This window comes from Molothrus ater, chromosome 1 (assembly GCF_012460135.2).
Source record: "Molothrus ater isolate BHLD 08-10-18 breed brown headed cowbird chromosome 1, BPBGC_Mater_1.1, whole genome shotgun sequence".
Taxonomy (NCBI): Eukaryota; Metazoa; Chordata; class Aves; order Passeriformes; family Icteridae; genus Molothrus; species Molothrus ater.
The window spans coordinates 109,452,823-109,480,352 of NC_050478.2; the positions used below are offsets into that span (position 1 = coordinate 109,452,823).

The 27,530-nt window shown below is 34.9% G+C and overlaps 2 protein-coding genes across 2 annotated transcripts in view; one reads left to right on the top strand and one right to left on the bottom strand.

The window, feature by feature from the left end:
- The first annotated feature begins 1,867 nt into the window (after positions 1 to 1,867).
- LOC118683943 (transthyretin-like) lies at positions 1,868 to 8,319 on the top strand. The gene is made up of 4 exons (XM_036378583.1): positions 1,868 to 1,953; positions 3,600 to 3,730; positions 6,295 to 6,430; positions 8,119 to 8,319. Exons 1-4 carry the CDS (start codon positions 1,885 to 1,887, stop codon positions 8,224 to 8,226), a joined length of 444 nt encoding a protein of 147 aa, XP_036234476.1. The 5' UTR covers positions 1,868 to 1,884; the 3' UTR covers positions 8,227 to 8,319.
- Positions 8,320 to 9,470: 1,151 nt separating this feature from the next.
- The window catches only part of B4GALT6 (beta-1,4-galactosyltransferase 6), a 30,944-nt gene continuing 12,884 nt past the window's right edge, over positions 9,471 to 27,530 (bottom strand). The window contains exons 2-9 of the mRNA XM_036378580.2: positions 23,975 to 24,091; positions 23,506 to 23,619; positions 19,209 to 19,333; positions 18,599 to 18,715; positions 17,595 to 17,782; positions 15,245 to 15,367; positions 14,307 to 14,408; positions 9,471 to 13,049 (exon numbers count right to left, since the gene is read on the bottom strand). Of these exons, the coding sequence (XP_036234473.1) occupies positions 12,902 to 13,049; positions 14,307 to 14,408; positions 15,245 to 15,367; positions 17,595 to 17,782; positions 18,599 to 18,715; positions 19,209 to 19,333; positions 23,506 to 23,619; positions 23,975 to 24,091 (1,034 nt within the window). The 3' untranslated portion in view covers positions 9,471 to 12,901. The remainder of the gene's footprint in view (positions 13,050 to 14,306; positions 14,409 to 15,244; positions 15,368 to 17,594; positions 17,783 to 18,598; positions 18,716 to 19,208; positions 19,334 to 23,505; positions 23,620 to 23,974; positions 24,092 to 27,530) is intronic.

Sequence of the window (27,530 nt, forward strand, 5' to 3'; positions counted from 1 at the left end):
AGAAGTCTCACCAAATACATTGGCTCAAAACAGGAAATTCATAGGGTTGTGTTACCTTAAAAAAATTACCAAATAAATGTACTCAAAATAAGAAAGCCATCTGTGCTACTCAAAGTTTACACACAGAAAATATGGTCCCACTATCAACCAGGTCATAAGGTGAATAGGTGAAATTCTGAATACCTAGCAGCAGAACAAACAATACAGAAACCATTGAAATAAGTATGATCAGAGAGCTGAAAGACTTAAAATCTGTGTACCTTTACTTAAAACTTCAAGTAAACCTCAACACGCTGATGTCTCAAGAGGAAAGCTGGCTGCTCAATCAATCTAGGAAGTACTGAAGTAATTTCAATTAGCACTCTTTTTAACATCTTTGATATTAAAGCAAATATTTGACATAACGCAGCTGACTACCCTATATAAGTGCATTCCAGTCAAATCCCTAATAAGTCAAATCTGTAGCCATCATTAAAAAGAAGTCCAAAAAGAGAAGCAGCTTCTTAATAGTCTCTTCATATTTTTATAAAAAGGAAAAGGTAAGATGTACAGTGACTGTGATTCGAATAAAGTTGCTGATAAACTGACTAAAGGCTTTAAGGGCGTTAGCAGTGATTTCTGTATTGTATTTAAAATATCCTGAAGTAGAGGAATTGGTTCTACCTGGATTACATAAACTACTGAGAAAGAAACTGAAATCATGCCAGCCAGAAACCTGCAGCACTCATTTGCCACTGACCTTGGAGTTTATACCCAGAGCCTGCTGGGATGACGGCATGGCAAGTGAATTCACAAGTTACAAAAGCTTGCCTTTAACATTTCACTGGTTACTTTTTCATGGATTTCTAGATGCTAGCATAATTACACAACTCTTGTAAGCAGTGCAAACAGTTTCAAAACAGCACTCATCATAAAGTATGGAGATTTCATGGGATCTTGCTATCCCTGAAGCTTGAAAACTGTTAGGTTTCACTTGAAGTGTGTTATGCTAAGCCCTCAAAATAGGACTTAAATTTACTCATATAGATATACTAGGGGAAAAAAATCCAAAACAAAGAGAAAAAACTACTCTGCTTGTAGTCATCCCTCTGATGAGAGGATAAACCTAGTAAAAGAGTTTATGTACATATGTCTGAGCAAAGATCAGAAAGATGAAGTTGAATTTCAAGCCACATTTCCTTCAGTTGAACCAGATGCTTCTGGTAAGAGTTGACTTGCAGTTATATGGGGAAAGTCCTGAGCTTGTACTGAATCTAAGGGACAAGAGACACAACTTAAAATACTGTTAAAATGAGTTTCAGAAGTTGGTGTGTAAGTATCTTGATGCCATGCTGAAAACCAAAAGTAATATATTTTTCTTCCTAGGGAAAGTGTAAGATAACGAAGTAGCCCACAGATTATCCACCTACATTTGATTAGAGGTGGGGAGGAGAGCGACGTGGAGAGAAATCTCTTAATATATGAGCATGGCTGACTCAGTTAAACCAAGCCATAGGCATGGAGAATTTCTCACTGAAATTGCTGAGTTGACCTAAAATTTGTATTTCTCTCAGGTATATACAGCAATTATTCCTCAATAAAAAGGGAAAAATAGAAAATAGACATTTCTTTGAAGAAAATTGACACAGCAGTTGAACTAGGCAATGTTCACAAGATTTCCACAGGCAAGGTTCTAGAATAGAAAAGACTTATTTTCACAGACAAGGTTCATGTTTGTATGGGTTACTTATTTTCTCATTGTTTACTAAGTAAATAGTACGAATCTACGTGTTGAAAGTCATAGAGGTTTTCTGATAAGTAGCTTCATTTCAGAGGCCTTGATATAAAAATCACAGCTCCCACCATTTTCTGCTTGCTGACACAGACTTCCTAGTGGTAGGCAAAATGGCTTTTCATTCTGTATTTCTCGTTTTCTTAGCTGGCCTGGCACTTTGCTCTGAAGCTGCACCATTGGTAAGTGTCTAAGGACTGAAGTCCTTCTACTGATGTAGTCCCAATTCTTTTATTCTTTTTTCATTATTATTTTGATTTTACAGTATGTACTGACTGTAGTTCTCTGCTATTACTCTTTTCTGGTCCTTCTTTCTCCTTCTCTAGTGATTAGAGAGAGGACTTTATGGGTAGAGAAGTAGCACTTGCCATTAGACACAGCAACTACATGAAAAGCAATGTAAAACAAGACAGGAAAAACTATTGTATTCACTAGACAAAAAACCTCGTGCATTCATAACATAATGAACAAGCTGTGTCATGAGGAATTTCATCTCCTGTTGCAAAATCCATGCTAGAGAAAGGTCTTCTCTAGACTTCTGCCTTACTGCCCTACCCACTACAGCTTAATCCCATGTAAGTAAAGAGCAGAGCTAAAGTCAGGATTCTTCTTCCAGAGGGCTCATTTATCCCAGGAAAGCAAGCTAAAGACTCAGATGCTTCAGCCTGAAATTCTCCTACAACAGCCTTGTCTCTCTCTCTCTCCTCAGCTACTCATTTTTCCTCTCAACTCTGATCCTTGGGAAAATAGTACCTGACTAAGGCTGTTGAGGAATTAGGGTTTCATTGAACTCCCAGGGTGCAAAAGTCAGGAAAATCAGCTGTGGCAGTGCAGCCCTTCTTTTCAAGGCCTCATGAGTATCACCAGTGAGGAGCCACTGCATTCCAGAAAGGGAGCATGAGGAATCTGGGCATACAGGCAGTATAGATACATGCTGATATATTGGTATGATACTAGACAGGGTTCCTGGCCTGTGGAACATCCCAGATTGTAAGAGGTGAAAGAGAGGGCTCTTAATTTTTAACCATCTACACCACAATTAATTTTACAATGATTAAATGGATATCAGTGACTGCTATTTTGAGATCATCCTTGATTAGCACCTTCTATGAAGCTCTATTTTCTCACTCTTCATCTGCAGAATTGGGTAAGGTCAAAGCACTGATTTAATTCTATTTTTGAAAAGGTAAAACATCAGGCCATGGATGTATCGGGGTGAAACTATAGCCATCCTGTATTTGAAGGAAAGTTTTTCTCTCCTGTCCTTATGTAGCTGCCAGGGTTGACAAATCTGATTCAACATGCTGTTAAGAGAGAGTCTGTATGTGGTGCTTATCATGTTTACAGCAGAACTGTAAATTTGTGGCAACAAAGATAGCTCTGTGGAACAAGGTATGAGAGGCTCTCAAATCCAGAAAACTGTGCTCAGATTTCCAGACCAAAATACAGGGGAAGAGTCGGCAGATATTTAAACTTTCCTACTACCTTTAAGGATGTAATTATTTCCTGTTGAGGCCACAATTTAGTTACAGCTTCATGCTGGAGATGAGGTGTACTAAGACATGCCAAAGAAGAAATAGAAATATGGTCTCACACCTGCAGTGCCTCCTTGGTGTACATGGCTACATGCCCAACAGCTCCTGAAATCTTCCTTCCTGGCTCTACCATATCCAGCCCCCAGAAAGCTTCAGATTATGTTTCCTCAGTACACAGCAATATTCTCATGGAAAATATGGTCTTTACTGTAGATCTGGAGAATTATATTCTTTATTCTTTTATGATGCAATGTCAACCTTCTTGCAACATAAAAATTCTCTCCCTATTGCAGGACCCTCCTGATGCCAAGCATCCTCTTTCTGTAAAAGTTGTGGATTCCGTCCGAGGAAGTCCAGCTCCAAATGTTGCAGTTAAATTATATAAAGGAGCTGCAGATGGATCTTGGGAACTGTTAAATTCACAGTAAGTCACACTAAAATAATGAGTGAAAGATGAGAAAGGCAATGGGAAGAGGCCAAATAGTTGAAAGAGCAGTTCCACATTCTCTAAAATGAGATGTCTGTTTTCCTCAGAGGAAAGATAACATACAATTGAATTAACTTGCTGCAGGCTGTCTTCTAAATGTACTTCAGTTTCAACTACAAAAATGGTTTTATAGTGTTTTATAAATCTTATGAACACAAGAAAGTATTTTAAGGTATCCTTTAATTCAGTCATCACTTCTCTTTAATTTCATTGCAAAGGTCTATATTACCTTTAAGTACCCAGCAATGAACTGCTGCATTGTAACCAGAAGTATCAGATAGACTCTTACATTTTGAAACCAAGACTCTGGTTGAGCATCCTACCTTTATTGGCCATTTTCTATCTTTCTAAATGGAATTTCGTTTCTTACAACATCAGTTTTAAAAAGAAACTGTTTTGAACATATACCACATCATGTTTGCTAGCCTACTTTACTTCAAGATAAAGGACTTAGCCAAAAGGAGAAAATTTGGGGATAATTCTTTCTCACCTTCTCCCTCACAAAGAAGCAATCATGCCTCAAATAATAAAAAATAATCTCCATAAATATAAATATTGCCATGTCTTTTGAAAAATATAATTGTAGAATTTAAGATGCAGATGACTTTTTTTAATTGCCCTCTATTTTAGTAAATATTAAGACTTAAAAAAAATAAAAAGCAATTTTTACTTAAAGTATAGCCTGAAATTAAATTGAAAAAATTCTTAGGGGATACACGGAATGAGCATTCTTTATTCACCAAGCCATATTCCACTTCCACACTAAGCTCCTCATGATAGTTGCAAAGTCTCACCTGAGACCTTTCCAGGTATGCTAACAGTCTATTACACTTTTGAAAAATAGTGAGAAAGGGCTCTCAAGCTGGCATAGCACATGAAGTTCAACAGTGGAATCCCAGACTCAGATCTATTTCTATAAATTCCTGCAGAAACTGCTCAAATGCCTCTTGGGTGTCACGGAGCAGTGGACTGGCACAAGCAACACTGCTCTCATGTGTCCTTGAGAAATATAGGTACAGTGAATGCCACATGTACAATGTGGGGAAAACAATCTATTCATGTTGTCCTGCTTAAATTGCCTCACTCCCTCAAGTGAGAAGACAATTTCACACCTATTCTATCACTGTAAATGCGTGAAATTTTCCAGTAAGGGTGTTCAGTTCACTTATCTTCATTTCTGAGCTTAGAGACTATATAAAGATACTCATAACAGCTGGATGTTGATTGAAGTCTCAAAAACACAAGTAACATTTGAAACAAGGAGCAAAGTAACCTCAGGATAAGGTAAGCAAAAGTCATGCTAATAATAAATCAACCTCTCCAACCTTAATAATTTGTAAATAATTGAATGCTAGCAAGATGTCCTGTAACAAACATTCTCAGTCAAAGATGCATTTGATACCATCTGAAAAAGCTTATTAGAGAAGTGACCAGTTATCTAGCAATGATCAATCTGTGACAAAGGAAAAAAAAGAGACAATAGAATACATATAAAACTTCTGATAACTGACTATGGAGCATCTTGTAAGGTATAAATGGAATTCTATACCTTACTTTCTAAGCTACATGAAAAAACAAATCTTAAGTATTGCACTGCACAATGACATTATTTTTCTCTACATGCAATTTGAATAAAATATGTTCAGAAAAAAATTGGCAGCTAGAACAAAAGACGGTGGTCTTTACATACCAAAATCAGGCACTGGTAGCTCTGTTATTTGTGAATAACCTACCAAATAAAAAATCTCCTAGTATTACAAAACTTATTTCACAGAAAGGTGTTTCAAAAAAGGGACATGTCTGAGAGACAGCATTCAATATTGCTTCTGGACCCCAAAATGGGCAGATGTTCAAAGATTTATGGTTTCATACCATTACTAGGGCTTTAGGTAACACTGATAGTATCTTCAAATCAAACAAAACTGCCTCTTTGTTGAGGCCAGTACAAACCACAAGGAATTCCATGAGGCTTCACTGCTAGCTGACCTATGGTCATTTCAAATAGCAGACCTCAAATTTCTAATGGCCAACTGTAAACAATATTTATACTGATAAAACAACTCAATGCATTTAAATAAGAAAGAAAACCATGGAAAAATCAAGACAGTTGACCCTACTTAGTTGCACAGTGAGTGCATCATAGAGCTTCCATGTTGCTTACAGCAGTGGTGAAGTTTTCCCTCTGAGTGGATTCATTTAATTGAACTCCAAGACTCTGCCAAGAGTCTATGAACAATAATGCCAGTTTTTGGCTCGCCCCCAAACCATGCAGAGTTAATGAGATGGCAGGCAGTCATCTGCTGTGGTCACTGTGGAAGTAGCAAATGCCAAGATAAGCTCTGAGGCATCCATAATACAGATGGACATAAACCGTTCCAGATCAATAGAAGTATTCATCCTATTATTTAAGCCACACACCACTCAAGTTCAATTGCTAACAACTGCATCTTTCTCAGGCTTTTAACCAAACTATAAAAGTGTGTTCTTCTACCATTACACAGACAAACCAATGAAAAAGGAGGCCTCCCAGAGCTTACAACGAAAGAACAATTTGTAGCAGGGTTATACAAGCTTGAGCTTGATACAGCCTCTTACTGGAAGAGTCTGGGCTTGAATCCCTTCCACCAACACGCTGATGTGAGTATTCCTTTTTTCCTCTACTTCAGTTGCAAAGAATAAAGATACTTACTATGTGTGGACTTTGGTTACTAACTGCGTATGATGAACTTTATTTTCAGTTTAAAATATTTTCACATTAACACTTTAAATCCACAGTCTCAAAGCTTTGTAGGAACACAGTCATGACAGAACCTAGTTACTAGCTCCCCCACAAGTCTCAAAGCTCCTCGGTGCATTATTTATGGAGAGGTTTTCATTCCTTCTACCTCTACGTAAGCCCATGATTGTTTTTGTGATTATTCTAAGTGTTTGAGGGACAACAAGTGGAGTACTCTGTGAAGTCCCCTAGGAAAAGTATTGATCTGTCTTTTGGAGACAACATTTTCATGGCTACAGACAAAGTTCGTAATTTAGATTTTTAAAGAAACAAAAGTATGTACTACGTTCTGGATGCTTGGAGCCCCAGTTTACAAGAGAAAAAAAAAAGTACAACATGCCTCTTTAATTTGCCTGGGACAAACTGGTTAGAGGAAGTTGTTCCAAACCAGGTACTGCTGAGGGATTTGGGGACTGTCTCCTTCCCCCCAACAGCATTAGTGCTTTCCTATGACCTTTCAGTAGCAGCAGCTCTGTATTAGTTGTTTGTTGGACTGTGAGAGATCTGCTTAGCTGTTCCTTATCTCCGTGAAGAAAAGGTGGCTAACGCTTGGATAAAATTCTCTGTCTTCCAACAAATGAAAGATGACATTCTTATACTAGACAATAATGAAGGTTAGAAGGCTAGATAGCCTTGCCTTCTGTGGGAACTGAAATAAAAAAGGGAAGAAGGAAGATTTACAGCATGTAAGTGAATTGATTGTATATCAAGATAATGGTTGACTGGAAATTAATTTAATCTACAGTGCCTTCTTTCTTAAAAATAAGCCTCAGTAGGGAACACATTTTGCTCAGTTCACTGGTGGTTTCATATGCATCTTTTTTATTAATGTTGAAAGGAGCACAAGCTGTGCATCACAGAATGCCATTAAACTGTCTGTTTTAAAAGCTGACACCTCTCATCTCAGAACACAAAATAATGTATTATGTGGAGTGAGAAATCAAAGGACAGGATGTGCTGGTCAGGGAGATGTTAATAGGGCTGTGGTAAATCATTCATATGTAAGGTTATTATCATGCTGTGGCCAGATAACTAATGCAGTCTTTCTCTAACTACTAGATTTTGAATCAGAACTAAAGACACTCATTGTTTTATACTCTGGCCTAATGATAGCTAGTGCAGCACTGTTTAATTTTGTTCCTTGAAGTAGAGAACATGGTAAGAGTAACAAAAGCATTCCAATACTTGAAAGAATGGGCAAATGGGCTAGCTTTTTTTTTTTAATAAGGAAAATCACTGGGGTTCATAGAAGACCTTCATAAGGAAACAAGAAACAAAGTCTTGTTGTTATTTATGAGTACCAACAAGGAAATGCCAATCTGGATAATAAATAAATTGAATAAAGTCTTAAATAATGTGACATTTATACTTTTAATAAAGGGTATTTAACCAGCGGAAAAACTGAGTGTTACAAGCAGTCACACTTCAGAGTGAGAATATTTCTGAAGTCTCATGTGAAGTTAGATACAATGATCACAATGGTTCCATCCAGGCTCTAATCTAGAGATCACTTCTCATTTTGTCTCATATTTGTTTTTCCTTTTTCCAGGTGGTGTTCACAGCTAATGATGCTGGTAATCGGCGTTACAAGATTGCTGTTGTCCTCAGTCCCTTCTCTTACTCAACCACAGCAGTAGTTAGCGAGCCAGTGGCATAAAAACTGACATTAACATGAAAATTCAGTTGTGTAAATTAAAATTTCCATAAATGAGAAGAACTTAGTATCTGAATGTATCAACAGCTTCAGATTTCATAGTAAATCACTAACAGTAAGTTTTTTATTCACTTTGTTAACTTTAGGAAGAAAGTGTATTGACTTTGTTTTCAAATAGTCTTCTGAATTGAAGTATTCTGCATTTCTGTATTGTCAGTATTGCCCTTCTGAATAAAAGTTTAGGATTTGAAAAAAACACATTAACCTCAGAAAAAAAATGTATTGAAATCCCATTATGGGGACTCGGAGAATAAAGCAGTCTTCCATGAAGTTGATAAACTAAATTATTCTTGCAAAGGAATTGAACAAAACACATCTGTGAAAGGTGTCTCATGAAAAGCAAGCAGATGGAAAATACAGTCCACCACTACCATCTCCTATGTTTTATTAATGAAGCTCACAACAGATGAAATCACATGTGATTACTCACTCAGGGCCTCACATAATTATCAAGATAAACTCACCTCTCAATTCTGATTTTGGAGACATAGAAGCGAAAGCAGGTAAAGGTGACAGAATAGCAGAACAGCATTTACAGATGCTAAGCAGGCTACAGATACTTAAAATGCCTTCTTTCCTGTTTTCCAATATATCATAACTCGTGACATTTTCAAGGACAGACCAGAAGCCTGTGTTTCAGAAAAGTATATCACTTGAAGAAGCTTATTCATGTATTTGCAGAAAATTCTGCAAATACTTTCCCAAGTTAAAGTGCTCCCCAGAATTACTTGCATACCTCAAACCATCAGACATCTTCATAAAAGCTGTAAAATGCAAACAAAAATAAGGATAACTGATGAATCCTGAGAAAATCAGTTTCCTATTTAATGCCAGGAGAAATATGGATGAATCCTTCTATTCCCATTCTAGTAATTCCTATATAGGGTAGAACCATTAGGGAATTCAACAGAAGAACAACCCTGTCTTGGAAAAGTATGGAAAAAGTTGAGTCACTTAGACTAATAAAACCCAAAGCTGAAAGCCTATAAATACAAAGAAAGGGAAAACGCCCTGCCTGCCTAAGGCCTGATCCCATCACAGCCTAACCTGATGAATTTGGACAGGTGTGTCCATTCTTTTTGCTGTTACTTTGGGGTACTGAGCACTAGAAAAACGAGCATTTTGTCTAGAAGCAAAACACAAAGATAATATCTTTTCCACAGAATCTCAGAAAAACCAAACCAACACAATCTTTAGAACATTATATTTCATAAAAGACAATGATAAAAAAGTACAAACATTTTCATGAACAACAAAAAAACCCAAAACTATGATAGCACACAGGAAATTCCCAGCATTTGTTTCAGTGCATTTTTTCATTGAACCTATCTTACATACCTCTACAAATAAAATAATCTTAAGTACACTTCCGCTTGCTGATATGCAATGGATCCTTTTAATTTTTTAAACAGCTGGCTCATTAGTAACCCACTACAACAATTAGTAAACATAAGAATAGAAAAATAGAGTGGCAAGATCCAAGAAAAAGGACATTTTGCACTTGCTTTTCAACACACTGCGTATTTGCAAAATGGACTTTATATTTTATTCTCCTACTTAAATTTGAAATATAGAAAATGGGCTTGAGAGTATCTTAGCATATTAACCAGATTCTACTTTTAATAGTTCTGTAATGTTTTTACTTGCTAATTTGCAAGACCTTCAGAATCTTGTAAAATACTTCCTCCTTCTTCTCCCTCCATGTTCACTCCTTGAAGACATCTCTTATTTGCCTTGTCAGCAATTCAAAAGCCAATGTGATTAGCTTCTCTCTACATTTTACCAGAACCATGAAATTATCAAAAGGAATGTGCACAACTCTTAGTTCTGCATTGTATTTATTTTGTTTGAAGGCACTGTCTATGTTAAAATTCACTACAGAAGAGTACTGAGTTCAGACAGGTAGTATACAAACACTATTTTCATGTAATTTAAGATGGCAACTTCTAAAACTTCTCAACAAAGTGATAAAAGGTACTTAGAGAAGAGTGTTGGTCAACAATTCATAATTTAACATCCATCATTTTGGGGCACCAAAATGCAAAATTTTTAAGAACTCAGCTATATGTCACAATCCATTCACATACCGGTTTAATTCACATTTTTCTAGGACCATACATGATCAATCACTTAAAGCTGTAAAGTTATATTAGTTCAGCCACAGCATATGTGTAATATAGTATGTATATATGTAAGTATATATACATATATATGCATTAGATTTTTTTAAATTGCACATAAATTTCACAGAATGTCTAAGAAAAGGGAACAAAAGCATGCTTCAGAAAACAGTACAGACCTACAATACCAAAGGATGTTTCATAACTGTAGATGTGAAATTGTAGGTCCACCTGTACTAGAAACCAGAAATCACTTCAAAATTACATGAGGGATTTAAAAATTTATTCAATTGTTCTTAAAGAACTGTATTAGCCTGCTATTAAATAAGACTAATATTATTTTGAAGATATAATTTTTCATACAGTATATTATCTCGGCTTCCTCCATATGGTTCAGAATGTTCTATACACCCAGTTATAGAAAAATCTGTCAGGAGGTGAGCAAACCTCTTAAGCATGCTTTTGAAGGATGTTTTCTTCACTTTATGCTTTTAGTTATTTTCATTGTATTACAACATTCCTAAAGCATATTAGATTAACTGGTAGATATTAAGGTAATTCCTGTATGGTATAAAATATCCCTTACAATTGTTCTCAACTACTAAGTTAAATAATAATATTTTTACTAAATATTTGGGATGCCTACAGCTAAGCTCATAACATTACTGAAGGATGGCTAAGGGTAAAATTTGCTGCTGGGATGCCAAAGAAATCAAGGGTGTTTATGGCAAACAAACTTAAAATATAAAAAGAACCACACCATCTGCGGCAGCAATTTAAGAAACCAACATATAGTAATGATTTAAAAGTTAGGATTCTTTGTCAACACTCTTACAGAACACTCTATGGATAAACAATCCTTATTATATATACTGCTTTCCATTCTTTAGGGAGCAGAAGTCAGTCTTTGGTTCCTAAAGCGTTGAGTAACTGTGACAAACGAAACAGTTTCGTATATCTTGGTCACTATATTTGCATTAACATAGAAAATAAATGACCTAGTCCTTTTCCTTTGTATTAACAAGGGATGTAAAAAAATATTAGTAAAGATAATAATGCTTAGCAGTGGGATATTTTAGGTAGCATAACATTACAAGCAAAGAGAAAATAAGAAGATAAGGAAAGAGGCTAGCTACTCATACATTTAACACCACAAAAATAGAGAAACAGATAGGACCAATCCTTAGTGGGACTGTACAACCTCAATCTCATTGACAGTCATCGACTTGAGGATCCTCAGTGCATCATAGAAGCACTCAGCACTCTACCAGAATAGGCCCTTAAATAACTATATTGAATAATATATTATGAGTGGAATTTTAAAAAGCACTTGAGATTGGCCTGCTTTCTGTTCTGCTTATGTCATCACCATCCTCATCAGCAGAACAGCACGACCAACACCGTGCTTCTGAGAATCCCACACTGCAAGCATTTGAACTATCAGAATTATGTTTTATTATTCTCTTAAAAATCTAACTTTAATATTCTTCCAATGAAGACACATTTTTGGCTCTTCTGATTTTGGAGGAATAAAAGTGCTGTTTACTAGAATTAAAAAAAAAAAAAAAAGAACAATACTAAAATACTGTACGCACCCAGACACATTGTTTTAGGCATTAAAATCCCTGACATTGACACTAGTGGCACACTTGGATACAGTTAAGAGTTCCTGTAGATCATAATATGCAACAACTGCAAGATTTTCTGTAATACACATGCAATATGCATATAAATACAATTCAGATGGCAGGCAGGGTATCATACAATTTCACTGGCAATAAATAAAATCAAAAGCTTTCTTTCTAGCACGTTTATATAAGAATTTGATTATTCTAAATAGATATGCAGAAGGCCTAGAGCTCAAAACTAGTATAACAGTTTACAGTCATAGCTGGCCAACAATTAATATTTCCTTCATTTCACATAAGGTATAACCTTTTTATAAGCATACTTACATTTTACACTTGTTCTTTCATGCTAATAAAAACATTCCTATAGAGATCAAACAAGAACACACTCAAATACATACTGAAGCATAAAATATTGAACAACTGAAAAGCAAGGTACACACATTAATTTACATCACATATTTACAAAACACATTTTAAAAAGAAACAAAAGCATTCATTTAAATATGAGGAGGGGCAGTTTAGTATAAAAAAATTCCTGGAAGAGGCCTCTGTCCTTACTTCCAGAGAAGCTACAAGTCTGTTTCTGCAGTTTAAATAGTTGAGTAGTTAAGATAGAGAGTGTGAAGAATGAAGGCTTGAACAGTAGTCTCATGCTGTAAACATCTGAGTGGTAGCTGCTGGCTTTTCTTTCAGATCAAAACGCACGGTACATACAATCACTTCTCATCCCAAATATGCATCATCAGTTGGTCAAAAAACTCTAATTCTAAGCTGTTGTTTGTTGGTTTTGTTTTGCTTTACAGTGTTTATCAGTAGCTTCCAGTGTTAAAAGTTTATTCTGGTAGGATTCTTGCCAATCCACTTCGATCAATAGTCTCTAACAGGAGCGAGTTCTGGTAGGAGATTAACAGTTATATTTTTATACAATCTACTGACAAGTATTTTAGGAGTATATACTAAATTGTTCAACCCATCAATATACTGACGTTCTCTGGAATACCTCAGAAGTTTGTATCTGCAGAAGGAGTTGGAAGAAGAAAAATGAGAAAGATTTGCAAGAAACAATTCAGCTGATGTTAGACATGATACTGTGACAGTCATTTAATTTTCAAGTATACCTTAAATTCTTAAACTACTTTTCAGATCCTTGAAATTACCAAATAACCTATCTTAGGTTTAAAAACAAGCTTTAAAGATTTTTAATACAATTAGATTTTATGGTCACATATACAAGTTCACATTAGGACTAAATAACAAAGGAAGCATTCAAGACGTAAGCTTCTCATGGTCCCAAATGAAACAGATTTTTAATTATTCAATTTCTTCATGTTTTTTTGCTATAAAATTCAACTAAGGAGTTCAGGGAAGATTTAGGAATCTTCACTATTCTTCATTATACATTTAAATGTCTGAAATTATTTTCATTTCACTCTTGAGACTCCTGCATTTGCAAACATCTAAATCTGAGGTGATTGAAAAAAAAGTTCTTCTCCCCCCTATTATCCATATATACATTTTCATGTCCTGTAACTGATTTACTCATCTCTACTGTGCATGTCTGTAATTTTTTTCGTAATTCAAAACTATAAATAAAAGAGAAAAAATATGTTCCCAGAAAAAGATGACAGAATTGAACACTATTTCTAGTTGCCTGAAAACACTTATCATAAACCCTTTATTTTGTGTTTCACCTTCTAAATTTTATGTGTAGTTCATCTGTTGCATTCTGGTTTCTATTCCATTCCAGGGCAGCCAGAACCTACCAGCCAGTTTAAGTGTTTTGTATCATTGTAGCAAAAGAAAGGAACCCCAAAAGAAAAAGTTTAAATCAATGCACTCAGGAAATGAGAAGACCTGTATCTCAAAAAATAATGAAATATGAGGGAAGAAACCAATCCTTGAGGACTTTTAAGGTCATTTTTCATGCAGGAGTCCTTTACCCTAGTGGCATTGCTTCCTTTTGCAAAATATCCAAAATAACCAACTAATGGAGCCCTGCCAGCACTAATGCCCAAACTATTATGGAACAACAACATTATGGATCAAAGGTTATGATGATAGTATCTTCTGACATGCATTTAGTCTCTCTCATAGTTAAATAAAAAAATATCTGAACAGAAAACATAACATATTTAAGAAAATACAAATTTTAGCACCAAAGAGGAAATAACACTGATAAGAACTGACTGCTTATTCATATGTGTGCAAGAATGCAAGAAAAAAATTTTACATCTTTAGCTGTAGTATTTGATTATTTCTAGGTTTTTCTTACCGTCCTAAAAACTGGACTTCTCCTCTGTGATGATGAGGAATAGATTTGTACTTCCCTAAATCACCTTCTGGTCTCGTTACATTGTATCCAGCATAGTGAACCCTGCAATGAACATTTGTAAAAACATTTGTAAAAACATCTTCTTACAACTTGTCATACAAGTTAAAGTGAAAAATATGCATCAAATATTTTAAAGCTAAGTCTTTATGTTCACTGACATTCCCTTCCCAAAAAAACCTGTAACACTCCAAACCAAACAACTAAAAAAGTTGGCAAAACAAAGTGCAAAATAATAATAATAATTACATATTTAATATTTCCTGCTTGTTCCAGCATAAAAGCATGGAAATAGCAAGAAAAAAGTATAAAAACAAACTTGTCCTTTAAAATATATCTCTTTATATACAAAACTCTAAAAAAACCTCTTTATCTATAAAGCTCTTTATCTAAAAAAATGATGCAGACACTTTCAACAGCTCAGTTAGAACAGTTTAGACTCATTCACTGCGAGCAGTTGGCAATGCCATGAGCAGGGTTGTCTGTTGTCCACTCTGGGTTTATCAATATACTCACAAATTAACCCCTCTCTCAAGCACTGCCCCTAAGACATGAAACTCATGCTTACACTACATGTCTGTGGATGGTATTTCATAATGTTAGCAGTAAGAGGGATGCAATGTGCTTAGTATGGTTACCTGTTGTTTTATCTGCTGTTACAAGATCTAGCTCTTAAGAATCTGCTAGTTGCCCCCAGGCCAAGGAAAAAGAACATGATACTTATTCCTTCAAATGGTGCATTCTGATATTTCTGAAGCAAACTTTCTAGAATTTTTTAATTTAAAAGAAATTACAAAAATGTAACAAGGAACAGAACAAAAAGCACCTAATTGGTCTCAAAGGTTGGATGGTACAGAAAGACCTAAGCACTCAAAGCTCACCTGTTCCAAAGATCATCATCTTCTCCACCCCATCCCCAAAAGGCATTTGGAAAACCATTGATCTTCTTGAATTGTTCCACTGTGAGGCCACTTACACCACCAAAGAACTCATTGTATGGAAGGCTGTAAACAAAAGACAAATTCTATATTGTTAGCTGCACTTTGATAGGTAGGCCTCTCTTTCTACAATACCTTTCCATAAAAGCAAGAGCCTCAAGCTAAGGACATGACCAGGGGCTGAATGTATTCACCAAGGGAAACTGGTTCATGGATTGCCAGCATTAGGTAACATACAGCAAGCTGAACAAAAGGTTTGCAGTAATGTCTGATTTGCATAAAAGGTGCTCTTAAACTGTAGCTGCAACTAGTATCACACATATGAAACAGAAGTATACCAGGAATTTCAGATGACTGATTTAGACCCATAGTTGAAGTGTTAAGTGAAGCCCTCAAACTATTTATGTTGACACTATTCAACTGAAAAACCCCTCTTTAATCTAATGAAAAATTACAAATCAGTAATGGATCAATTAAATAATTTCAATTTATTACTATATTCTACAGAACTGTTAAAACTCAAGAGAAACAGTTAAACAGTACATATTAAACAGTGAATGGCATGCTGATTTTAAAAAATCATTTTACAGTTTTTAAAAGATAAACTTTTGAATCAAAAGGATCTACAGGCTTTCCTGTCAGTAAGCAAAAGTATTTGCTAACACATATAATTAAGCAATAAACAGTTGGCCAACATGAACAGCTTATCTATATAACATACTATGCCCCAGACAATGTGATTTCTAGTCCTCCAAACACTGTCAATCTAAAAAAAATTAAAACATTTAAGTATCTGTATTTACTTCCATCAATATTAACTTGCATCCTTAACCCAGAAGCTGCTAGAGTAAAGTAGTTTTCTTTCAGAGGCAGCATACAGTTTCAGAAAACAAAAGTCTCTCAGGAGACACTTCCAAATTTGGAACCTTCAAGGAGTTAAGACCATCTACAAAAAGATTTACCATTGCTTAGGACACAATTGCCACACTGAATAACTCCAGAATGAAAGGGGAAAGAAAATAGAAATAGACAATAAAGTAATTTCTGATCTCTGTGGAAACACAGGACTCAACCAAATCTTAATAGCATGTGGAGAAGATTGCAATTATATTTGCCTTTCAACATGTAACTGAAAGAGCAGGTGTTTTAACCCCTTCCTGCTTCTCAAAAAAACCCACATACATAGCTCCAAAACAACCAACAAAAAGGCATTGCCAACCCAAAACCAGACCACCAACCAAAACCAAAACCGACTGGAATATGACAGCTAATGGGACTTTTTGAGGTTATTTTTTATTTTATAAATCTAGTTTTGTTTATACAAAATGTATCAATTTTGTGAATATTTACCTATGTAGACATTATATAAATGCATTAAATGTTTTATAAGTACATACAAAGATAGATGAAATCTCTTATTTATTCATAGGTGCTTATTTATTTATTTTTAAATACATATTAAATCTTTAAATATTGAACTGCTGATTGGTTGACAACCTGAAGTCCAGACACAGAGCAATGGTTTCAAGGCATTGTTTTTTATCTGTTAATTGGCCAGGTTGTCAAGTAGATTAATTTCAGAAATAAAGTCCAGGATAGCAAATACATACATGTAGCAAGCAATAGGCTGCAGCTTTCTGTGAAGTGATTCCAAGAATGTCATGAGATAGCAGAGTGTTAAGAAGCAAGTGGCACATCATTAATGTAAACTGACAGAGGAGAAAGAGGTAAGAAAAGTGCAGGTCCCACTACATTCACCCAATGTCAATCGAGACTGAGAGACAACATAAAAAATGGTCTAGCAGTAAGAAAATCTTCAGTTTAAAAAGCAGTATGAAACAGAAATAAAAGTGTGCATTTATCAGAAAATAAAGACACTATTCCTGTGATATTTTGCTGCAGATTTTCTGCTTTTCTTTGGTAACAGCCAGCAGAAGTGGTTTTGTAGCCAGAAATCATTTCTAGTAAGTTAGGTAAGATTTTCCCCCTTGACATACAAAGCCTTTTTTTTTGAGACCAACATCATTGCAACAAGCTCAACATTGAAAATAATAAATATTATCTCCTAATTAGTAACACATCAAATGTAGAAACTAAATTTAAATCTTTCTTTTATTAACTATTCATTTCTGTAAATAGCATGGTAGGAGGCTGCTTTGTTGTTTTCACCTATGTATATAGTATATAATGTCACAGGTGTATATAGTGTATAGTATATATAGTGTCACAAAATTCATACTTTTAAATATTTCTGAGTATTTAAGAAATAATGTGAATAAAACTATTTACTTACATGTACATGTACTTGTCCAGCTTTGCTGCAAAATGGCGTGGCATTTCTCCACATCCATAGTAATTTCTGTCATTTTCAGGTAAGTGATCCACATCATGGAATATTATGCAGTCCCAGACAGCATCCTTCATAGCCTCTTTGAAGCCAACATTAAAGAGCATTGCACGATTAAAAGGTTGTGTACCCGTCTTCACACAGAAAACAAAGGAGACATTGTAAAAATCAAGAGGAGACAAAAAATTCCTTACTATGAGAAAAACATACTCTAACACACACACACACAATTGACAATGATGCCTCTTCTGACGGGCAGCTCACACTGGGTTGGCTGCACCCGAGGATGGGGTTTCCCCTCCTGGCTTCCAGTGCACATTGCTGACTCCTGTGAGCCAGGAGTGAGCCTGGCTCCTGCTGCCAAACAGCACCCCCAGATCCCTTTGGGCAGGGCTGCTCTCCAGGCACTCCTCTCCCGGTTTACACTTGTGTCTGGCTTTACTCCATCCTAGGTGCAGAGTCCAGCGTTTTGACTTCTTAAATTTCATCCCATTAATCACTGCCCAGTGCTCCAATTTATCTAGATCCTTCTGCAAGGCATCCCATCCTTTAAAAGTCAGCCACAACCTCCCAGCTGGATATTATCAGGAACTTGCTGATGGTGCATTCAGCTCCTGCATCCAGTGAATGTAAGGCCCTGGAACTGAGCCCTGAGGAACACTGCTGCTGACCTACTTTTTTGTCTTGAAAACTTACAACTACAATAGATTCTAAGAGGCCATCTTATTACCTCTATATTACCTTATATAGCCTATATTTGAAGAAAATCATTGTGTATCTGGCCACTGCTCAAGATGAGGAATGGAAATAGAGCTTTACTTTTTCATTTAAAGGAGTAGAAGAGTAGAGTAACAATTTTTAAATTCTGGATTCATCCAAAGCTTGGTAAGAATATCAAACCCCTTTTAGTAAGGAATCTTGAAAGTCACTTTTCAAGTAGATGCTGTTACCTGTTCAACAACATAGAAGGCAAATTCCAGCCTCTGCTTCTGCAACATAGGTATCAGATGACGGAAAAAAATTGGAAGATGCTCGTGACGATTCCGAAAAGGAATAAGGATAGCCACCTTCAGAAAAACAAAAAAAATCTATTATATCAGCATTTTAAAATTTTAATTTTTCAATATAGATCAAGTTTCCTATGGCTTTTCAACTTTTACATTTAAATTGGCTCAGTGTTTTACATGTTGGTTCCCCCTAGGAAAATGTGCTGAAAATTTGCTCAAATAATTAAGAAAAAAAATTTGAGTAAAATGTAAATAAGATTTTCCTTTTATGTTCACTTGCTTCTAGTTATATTTCAAGCAACAGACACATAGGACAGATTTGCATCCATATAATTAAATGTTCAGTAATTACAGCTAATGAACCTTTAAAAGTTCTTGATGATCCATTTCAAATTTTTCTCCTAGTTGGAGTTTCTTCTTGAGCACAGATGGCATACTACAAATACTATAAGATACTACATATATAGCACCAAAGACTGAGTGCTTGCAATGGTAATTTATTCTTATATACCAACAAGAAATAATAAACCAAAACAGAAAATCAGCATCTAACCTTCCACCGTGGCTTACAGTCATTTGGTTTCCAGTGTCCTCCTGGTTTAATGTCTAAATCTTTTGAAAACAGTCGCTGAATTTCATCAAAACTAATTTCACTCATATTAACATCAATAAGGCCTCCTAAAGAAAGGAAAAAAAACTGCTATATTAATTTCAATTAAGAAAATTGACATAATGCTACAATGAATATCAAATATGGACAAATAGCATCAGAAATTTGTAGTTATACCACCTACAGAAAAAAAAGAAACAATTAATACTATCCTTCTTATCTTTAATTCTTACAGAATGAAGTTTTAGTGTTTCCAAAAACAAACATTCCTTCCATGAAACCTATAAACAAAATACTCATTTCAAAGGACACAGAACAAGCAAAGTAATTTAAATTCTGCATCTCTTACAGAAAATTTGGGTTGCCTTTCATTTCAAGTACCACTGTTAACTATTTTACACCACCTGCACTACTGAACCTTTACTCAAATTCTGAGTGCCTTCCTGCTCCACTTCCACATTAAAGGAAAATGTATCATCACTGCCCTCAACAAACTTCCTCAATTTAAATTTTAGATTATATGCTCATTTCATGTAGAGACTTCATCCACTAATTCACCAATATTTGCTTCAAAGCAATTCATACCAATGGGCAGGATGTGAGAATTACCATTGGTAGAACTAATGACCGCAATAGGAAAAGCATTTGGAAAAGGCATGAAAGTGAAATTCATTAAGTTATTGAATAAAGACCACAATACAATTTGAAATAAATCAGGTTAGTACTTACTATGAGAAAATATTAACATTAGTTGACAGCTGAAAGTTGTCAGTCATTAGCTTATGCATGTGTAAAAAGTTCAACACTGGAAATAATGATTCTTAGTAAATACCCTCAAAAGCAATAGAAAGAAGCAAGGAAATCTGGGGAGAAGACTAATGTAATACTCATTAACCAGAAGTTCAAGTTTTTCTTCAGCAACTACTACACTCTAAATCATCACATAAAAATCTTGCAAGAACTTTCTGGCAAACACCATAAAATATTATTCTTATTTTTGTCCACAAAGTTAAGTATTTTGGTGAGGGATGGTTTAAAGTCAGTCCAAAAATCACTCCATTTTCTCCCATACACAAAAGATCCTTTTTGTGCCAAATAGACCATTTGTGTCACCAAATTGACTAGTTGTGTAAATCTTTTGAAAGTATTGAAATTTTTGGAACAAACTAGGAATAACTATCATTTTCAGAAGAACGTAGAAGATACTGCAAGAGCTATTTTAGTTTGGGATATGATTAAATATAGTACTACTTGCATATGAAGAAGGCAACCTTTTTTAATGTAAAATCATAGGTGAAAAATTATCAACAACAGTACACTATGGAGCTATTTCAAGAGAAGATTTAAAGAAACCCATATCAATTTAATTATTTTAGGAAAAAAGGAAATCTGGCAGTTGCTAAAAGACCTGTATAGATAGACACAAGAACAAGCTAGTCCTACAGAGATTTAAATAAAAATTTTAAAATAATAAAAATAAAAATAATTATTTAAAAATAAGCTTAGAATATCATAATGCATCTGAAACTCTTCAAAAACCCAAAAAAGAAATCTTATGAAATATAGAATCAAGGTCAATCAACAAAGGACTAGTATATAAACATGTACAAAATAAAATTTTTAAAACTAAAAACTAAATTTTTAAAAATCAAGTTCTACTAGCAAGAAAGAGAAAAGAAACAAGAGCCTTTCAGTTCAAATACAGAATCTGAAAGAAAAATAAAGATAAATAAAGGTCAATTACCACACCAGAAAGGGAAGGAAATAGCACATGATGTGATTCAGATACCTCAGTATTCTGAGAAAAGTTCAGATGTGATCAGATGACTACAGAGTTTAAATTAGAAAGAAACATCAAATGGTAGAACAGTATTTAGATAAAGCCTTTAGATAAGGGTGCTTCTAACTCCATGGGACATGATGAAGTTCCATCCAGAGTGTTTAAAAAGAAGCTATAATAAAACCTGAAGTATTGGTACTACCAAAAGCACAGAGGAGATGAGTGAATAGAAATCAGCATTTTTTCCCCTGTCACTGGTGGGGGGCAGGAGAAAGCATCTCTGTAAATAACTGCTCTTATTATTCACTAGTTCCATCAGTGCATAGCAGGCTGCAATAAAACATATTTATACAACCCACAAAATAAGAAAGCTGAGAAAGTAAAAAACATTTTGAAGAAGAAAATCAGAAAAAAAATTAATTCAACAAATGAGGTAGACACAGAAACCAATAAAGTAAAATTAATTTAAAATAGTAAAGGATGGTTTCTTACTGAAGGAAAAATGAAGCATGCACAACAAAACAAGCAATATCTGGCTATGCTGCCAGGTAATTTTACAGTTTGTAATGGATTGCACATTAATATAAGCCACCACAATGTAATTGTACAAAACCAGAAGATCTCATCCTGGAATGTATTAACTGCTGCTGTGTGAAAAAAAAAAAAAAATTTCCAAAACGAATTTGTTTTGTAACCGGGATTTAAGCCAGTTATGATACTTTAGAAAGAAACCAAATTAAGGACAGTCTACAATGCAAAAATTCAGGAATGACAAGAGCTTTAGAAACTATGCAGTCTAGAAAGGTTGGGATTATCAGTTTATCTCCAAAGGAACAGACAGAGATTCTTGCACTGCTCTATATCAAAAAAAAGTTGTTTTGCTTACAAATTACAACAGCACTGCCCAACAAGTGGGTTATAACCTGTTCTACTGAGTCATGCAACAAAGGCAATAGCTGTTCCTATTTTAAGAGCCTATGTACTTATGTAATAAAAACAAATATGATTTTACCATGCTCCTTTCATGATATAAATTTGACAAGCTGATGCAAAGAAGAGACGATGACTTCTATAATAACCTTAGACTAATTAAACATGTCAAAGTATACACGATTCAACACTCTTTTTTGCCTGGCTATCTCACACTTCCTACAACATTTCATTAAAGTAAAAGATCTTCAGAGATGTTTTATTTAGATTATAATTAGAAAGAGAGATGATGATTAAAAAATCATACATAGAAATCAAAAAGGGAAACCCATATCCCTTGGTTGAAAAGCAACTTATTCAGTGAATTATTTTCTATTAAAATAATTATTTCTCTACTAAATTAAACAGGATAGAAGAAGTACAGAACAATTACTAACAAAAAAACCACCACCAACAAAAAAAAGGTGGTAAAAGCAGAGCAGCAACAAGGATATCTATAGAGAAATTACTGGTAGAATTACTTAGTTTTGAACTAATCTGACAGAATTCCAACTGCCAGATACCCTGCAAGTGACATTAAAAATACTAATTATATACATTTTTCAATCAGCAAAAACATCACATCTTGTGTCTCTGATTATCCAGATTTGCCATTTGCTGAACTTTTTGTTTCCAAAAGTAGCTAACAATTTGCTATTGAAATAATTTGGTTTTATTTGTTTAGATGTTCTATAATATCCAAAAAGGTGATTTTGAAAGTCAAACCCTACGTCTGGAGGAAAAGAGGTTGAAATAAGGATATTATCATACCATGGGGCTGATTACTACCTGGCTTAAGACAGTTTTCTATATGATTTAGTTTCATAAGCAACAGCAACTGCTCCACACTTTTGGCTCCATGTCTGTATATTTAAAATATAAAACAAAGCTTAGAATCTGACATTATTGAGAAGAAACACAGGTAACATGCACTGTTCCTGTTTTCTTCAACAGATAATCTCAGTTGGGATCAAAAACATATTATAATGGAATCTAGATTATCCTAATAAAATCCACTCTTTTTCTTTGAAAAAAAATTGCTCAGATTTCAGTTCAGCTGCCAGCAACATGTTTTGGTATGATATGGGTCTGAACTGCTATATTAGATATTTAATTAATTGCTCATGCTGAATGACAGCCCACAGATTAAGCCAGGTGTCTAAAAGACAAGAGGTTAGAATTCTGGAATGCATTACAAATAACTTCAGAAACTATGTGACATTTTCTCTCTTACAAATCAGTAGTTCAATTATTTCAAATTAGTAAAGGTGATTAATAGAGACCAAAATTTCAGTAACACATTAGTTACAGGTAATTAGTTACAGGATGCTTCTGCTAAGCATCATTGTGCATTATTAGATGTATTTTATTCATTAATTTCTGTTATATATTTAGACTCCTAACAATTATATTTTATATTAAAATAACTGTGTTTTGTTTAAAATACAATTTAATTTACTAGATAAACATTAAGGTCACTTTAAAACTTACTCATGTAAGGCAGTTTCTCTGGACAAGGCTGGTAAGGAGAGTAGGTGAAGTTCTCTGGAAGATACATTGTTGTTTGAGCAACACAGTCACTAGAATTGTTTCCTTCAGGATAATCTTAAAAAGAAGAATTGATTTTTGTAAAAACCTATGTTACCCACTGAAATTGTAACTCATCATCATGCAGGTGAGAGCATTAATTTTTAGTTAACAAATTCCTAGCAGCATGATTTTAAAAGCATTTTATTACTGTAGAGGAATAATGGTTAAATACAAGTATCTTTGTTATAGCTAATAGAAATATTTCCTACTGAAGTGAACTGATAAAAAGTAACTATTTGACCTTGACTCCAATTTCAGAGAAGTAGGATTTGGGTCTAAATTTTCATAATCGAGCTATGTCATTAATGATTGGCTTTTTTAAAAATTGAAAAAAGAGGTCTTTTAAAAAATACATTAAAAATATTCTTACCTGTGCCATTCAATGTAGTATTTTTGTTAGTGTACAGTCTTATCATGTGTCCTATTGTTTTTACATTTTCTCTCAACATTATACCACGAGCTTGCACCATAAAGAGATACGTGTTTGCTGATAAAACAAAAAAACAATTTTGAATTTGTATTAAAATATTGCATTTCCAAATTATTCTAACATACATCTACAATGTGTTCAACATTTTTTACTGTGTCTGAATCCATGGTCAGTGAACAATAATTTTTTGAGATGAAGGTCCACACAGTGAAAACTAACAGCAACAATAGAAAAGAATAAAATGGATTCATAACCATGGCTCTATTCAAACCCAAAAACTACAGACTATCAATACACATTTTATATGACACTTTCATTTCTCTTTAACTAACAAAAAGCAACTGAGAGTGACAAGAAAATTTAATTTACCAATAAAACATTTTCATATGTAGATACATGTCTCATATATAGATCTATAAAAAGTAATTGAAATATAGGACAAAAAAAAGTCTAGAAAATCTTTTAGACCCATCTAATGGTTCCTTCTTTACTCACTAGTTAACACAACTTCCAGTCAAATTGTACTGTTTATTCATTCACTCCAAACAGCTGCTTTGTTATACAACTGTTACAAATCTCTGCCAATCTCAAAGTATTAATGTTTTATAATTATACATGAAATATTTATTATAGACATCAAGAGTGAGTAAATCAACATTCTGAGTAATTAAGTGACTCACTAACAACAACAGCATGAAATATTTCTCTGTCTCAGTCTTGCACCCAAAGCCCCAAATACAATCTCAAGACGTTTCTTTGTATTCAATAGAAGTTAGTAAGGTAGAAATGAAGCTGCATTTATATCTGAGTGAGCAAATGCCTACTCAGGACTCAAAGAGCTAAAAAAATATTGCAAAGGGAAGGACAAATGTCCTTTACAGAAGGTAGCAAAGAGGGTCAAAGGGATCATCTCTCACTTCACCTACATTAAGCACTCAGTTGTCTGGGGAATATTTGGCTCCCTGTAACTCGTAACCACCCAAACAACAAAAAAATGCTCTGCATCTTTGGGGGCAAGAACTAAACATACCAGGATGACAAATAAGTAAAGAGATTAAAGAAAATTATCTCAGGAATTATTAAAGAGATTATTAGAAAATTATGTCAGGAACTCCATCAGATGACTCAGCACCAGTGGCATGACACGAGTAACTCCAGATCAACCAATAATTTCTTATAGCCCGACACAGCGAGTCCAGAGCTACAGAGAGCTGTGTATGAGGGACTGGGGGCATTTCCAGAGGAAAACACAGTGGTTAATTCCACCACATTAGCAAACAATACTACCAACACCCACAGAGATAAAAAAACAGCTTAATCTTTCAAGGAAAAATATTTCTAAGTCCTACAATAATGTCTTAATTTTTAAATTAATGACTGAGGGGGCTGTCCTTGCTTTCAAAGAACTCCTTATTAAAACAAGGAATGTTGACAGCTAAAAGAGAGGCTCTGAACATGCCAGGTGCCATGCATGGCATGTAATTCTCAAACCCTTGGCCAGCATGACTAACTGCATGAGTTAACAAGAGTTTACATGAGTGTAAAAGTTACTCAGCTGCTACAATCCTGAAGTAGTCTCAACACTTTCTGGCCACCAGAACAGAAGCAAAAAACAAAAAAAAGCTACAACCTTGGCCTGACAACAAGTAGGAAATCCCAGAAGAAAGATTCTTACCAGGATTCAAGACAAGAGATAATATTCAGATTTCTTACACAAAATTTACACAAAAACTTCTCAAAATTTTAACCCAATTCATGTAAAGTAACACACTGTGGTTCCAATTGTTTCATTCCATTTGTAGCTTTCCATTCAGATACTGGGAGTTTTAGGGTGTCTCTACTAAGCATTTCAAGGAATCTGTACAATTCATGAATTCATAAATGAAGTTACCTACTCAAGAAACCTCCTCCTTTTGGAATCAAAATAAAGGCATTTTGATTTGTTCCTCCAAGAACAATTATTTACCTTCAAACAAACAATTTCAAAATTCAAGGTTTTCCTGAAAGTAAAACCATGGGCATATTTGCCTTTCAAATAGGATCAAAAATTCTTAAATAACAAAAAATTTCTTTCTACAAACTTTAATATATTTTAAATTGGTATCATCTTTTCCCCCAAGTAAGTTAGATACATAGGTACAGATCCCATAGGTACAGCTCTTCTCGTCAATATTTTCCTATTTCAACATTAAAATAAAGCGGGTTTTTTAATATAAATCTGTTAGTAAATACTGTTTTCAGAGCTAATCTCTGGAAGACTGTGTGCTTTATTCTTCTTTTTAATGTGATACCAAAAGCTAAAGTCACTTGAATGTTTAACTCTGCAGAAGGTTTATAGAGCTTTCAGCAGGTTTATAGAAGGATAATTCACATAAACCAGGTGTGGTAGGTTAATGTGGCTAACAGCTAAGTCCCAACTGAGTTGCTTGCTCACTCCCCTGGAGTGAAATGGAGGAAACAATAAAAAGGGCAAAAGTCTTAGGAACCTGATATAGTAAAGAATGGAGAGTAAGAATTTTCAAACAAGTCCACAATAAAACCAAGAGGCCATGTAAATGTTCTCAATTTTTATGGGAAATGTTACTGCAGTCCAGATAATGTAGACATAAACCTTGGAAAAATAAGATTTTCTGCAAAAGCACCTACATCTTCCCTTAAGTCAAGTACTTACCCCTTCTGACACAGAGTAGAAATTTGAACAAACACACAAGACCTTTGTGAAAGTTAGAAAAGGCATTTGTCTCAAAATAGACATCATGAAAAGACAAAATTGAAAAAACCCAACCAGGTAAAGCCTGCTGCCACCTTGGCTTAAGTATGCAAGAGCTGCTCTTGCTGCCAGGAAGATCCAACCTTGTCATGTTTTTATCAAGTAATTCTTGTAGTCTACCTCCTCTTTCTTGCTGAGCTGCTTGTCAACACACTATCCAACTTTACACAAATAACACAGGAATTCATGAGGAATGAAACATTGTCCTTTCTGGGCAGTCTTTTTCCCACTGCCTGGCTCTGCAGCGCAATCACAGTTACAAGGAGTTCAGATCTCCTCAGTTTATGCCACCATCATTCAGTAGCTGCTTAGGTAGCAGCAGATGCTTGAGCAGCCAATTAATTACATCAGAAGCTAAAACATTAGGCAAAAATCAAAGATATTAATTTAGTCCTAAAAACAAATCTCATCTACTGGAACAGGTTGGTTGGCAAAGAGCTGTGACAAAGAGTGCAGTTGAGGTGTCACACCAGCCAGCAGCAACAGCAACAAAGTATTAAACCCTCACACGCCAAAACAGCAACAGAAACACAGCTTTTCTTCCAGTGCGGTGGGGGATGACTGACAGCAGAGGGCAGCCAGATAAAACTCCAGAAGGATCCTGGTGTGCCCTGATGGCAACTTCCTGCCACAAGTGCCAGAGTCAGTGAGAGGAAGTAATCTGCAGAGCCTCATACTTACCAAGGAGGAGGGATTCACTGGGGATATGAAGATCAAAAGCAGCCT

Excerpts from the sequence above, each read along its gene's own strand:
- LOC118683943 (XM_036378583.1), top strand. The coding sequence starts at position 1,885 with ATGGCTTTTCATTCTGTATTTCTCGTTTTCTTAGCTGGCCTGGCACTT. Across the intron at positions 3,731-6,294 it reads TGGGAACTGTTAAATTCACA|ACAAACCAATGAAAAAGGAG; the intron begins GTAAGTCACACT and ends ACCATTACACAG. Across the intron at positions 6,431-8,118 it reads CCTTCCACCAACACGCTGAT|GTGGTGTTCACAGCTAATGA; the intron begins GTGAGTATTCCT and ends TCCTTTTTCCAG.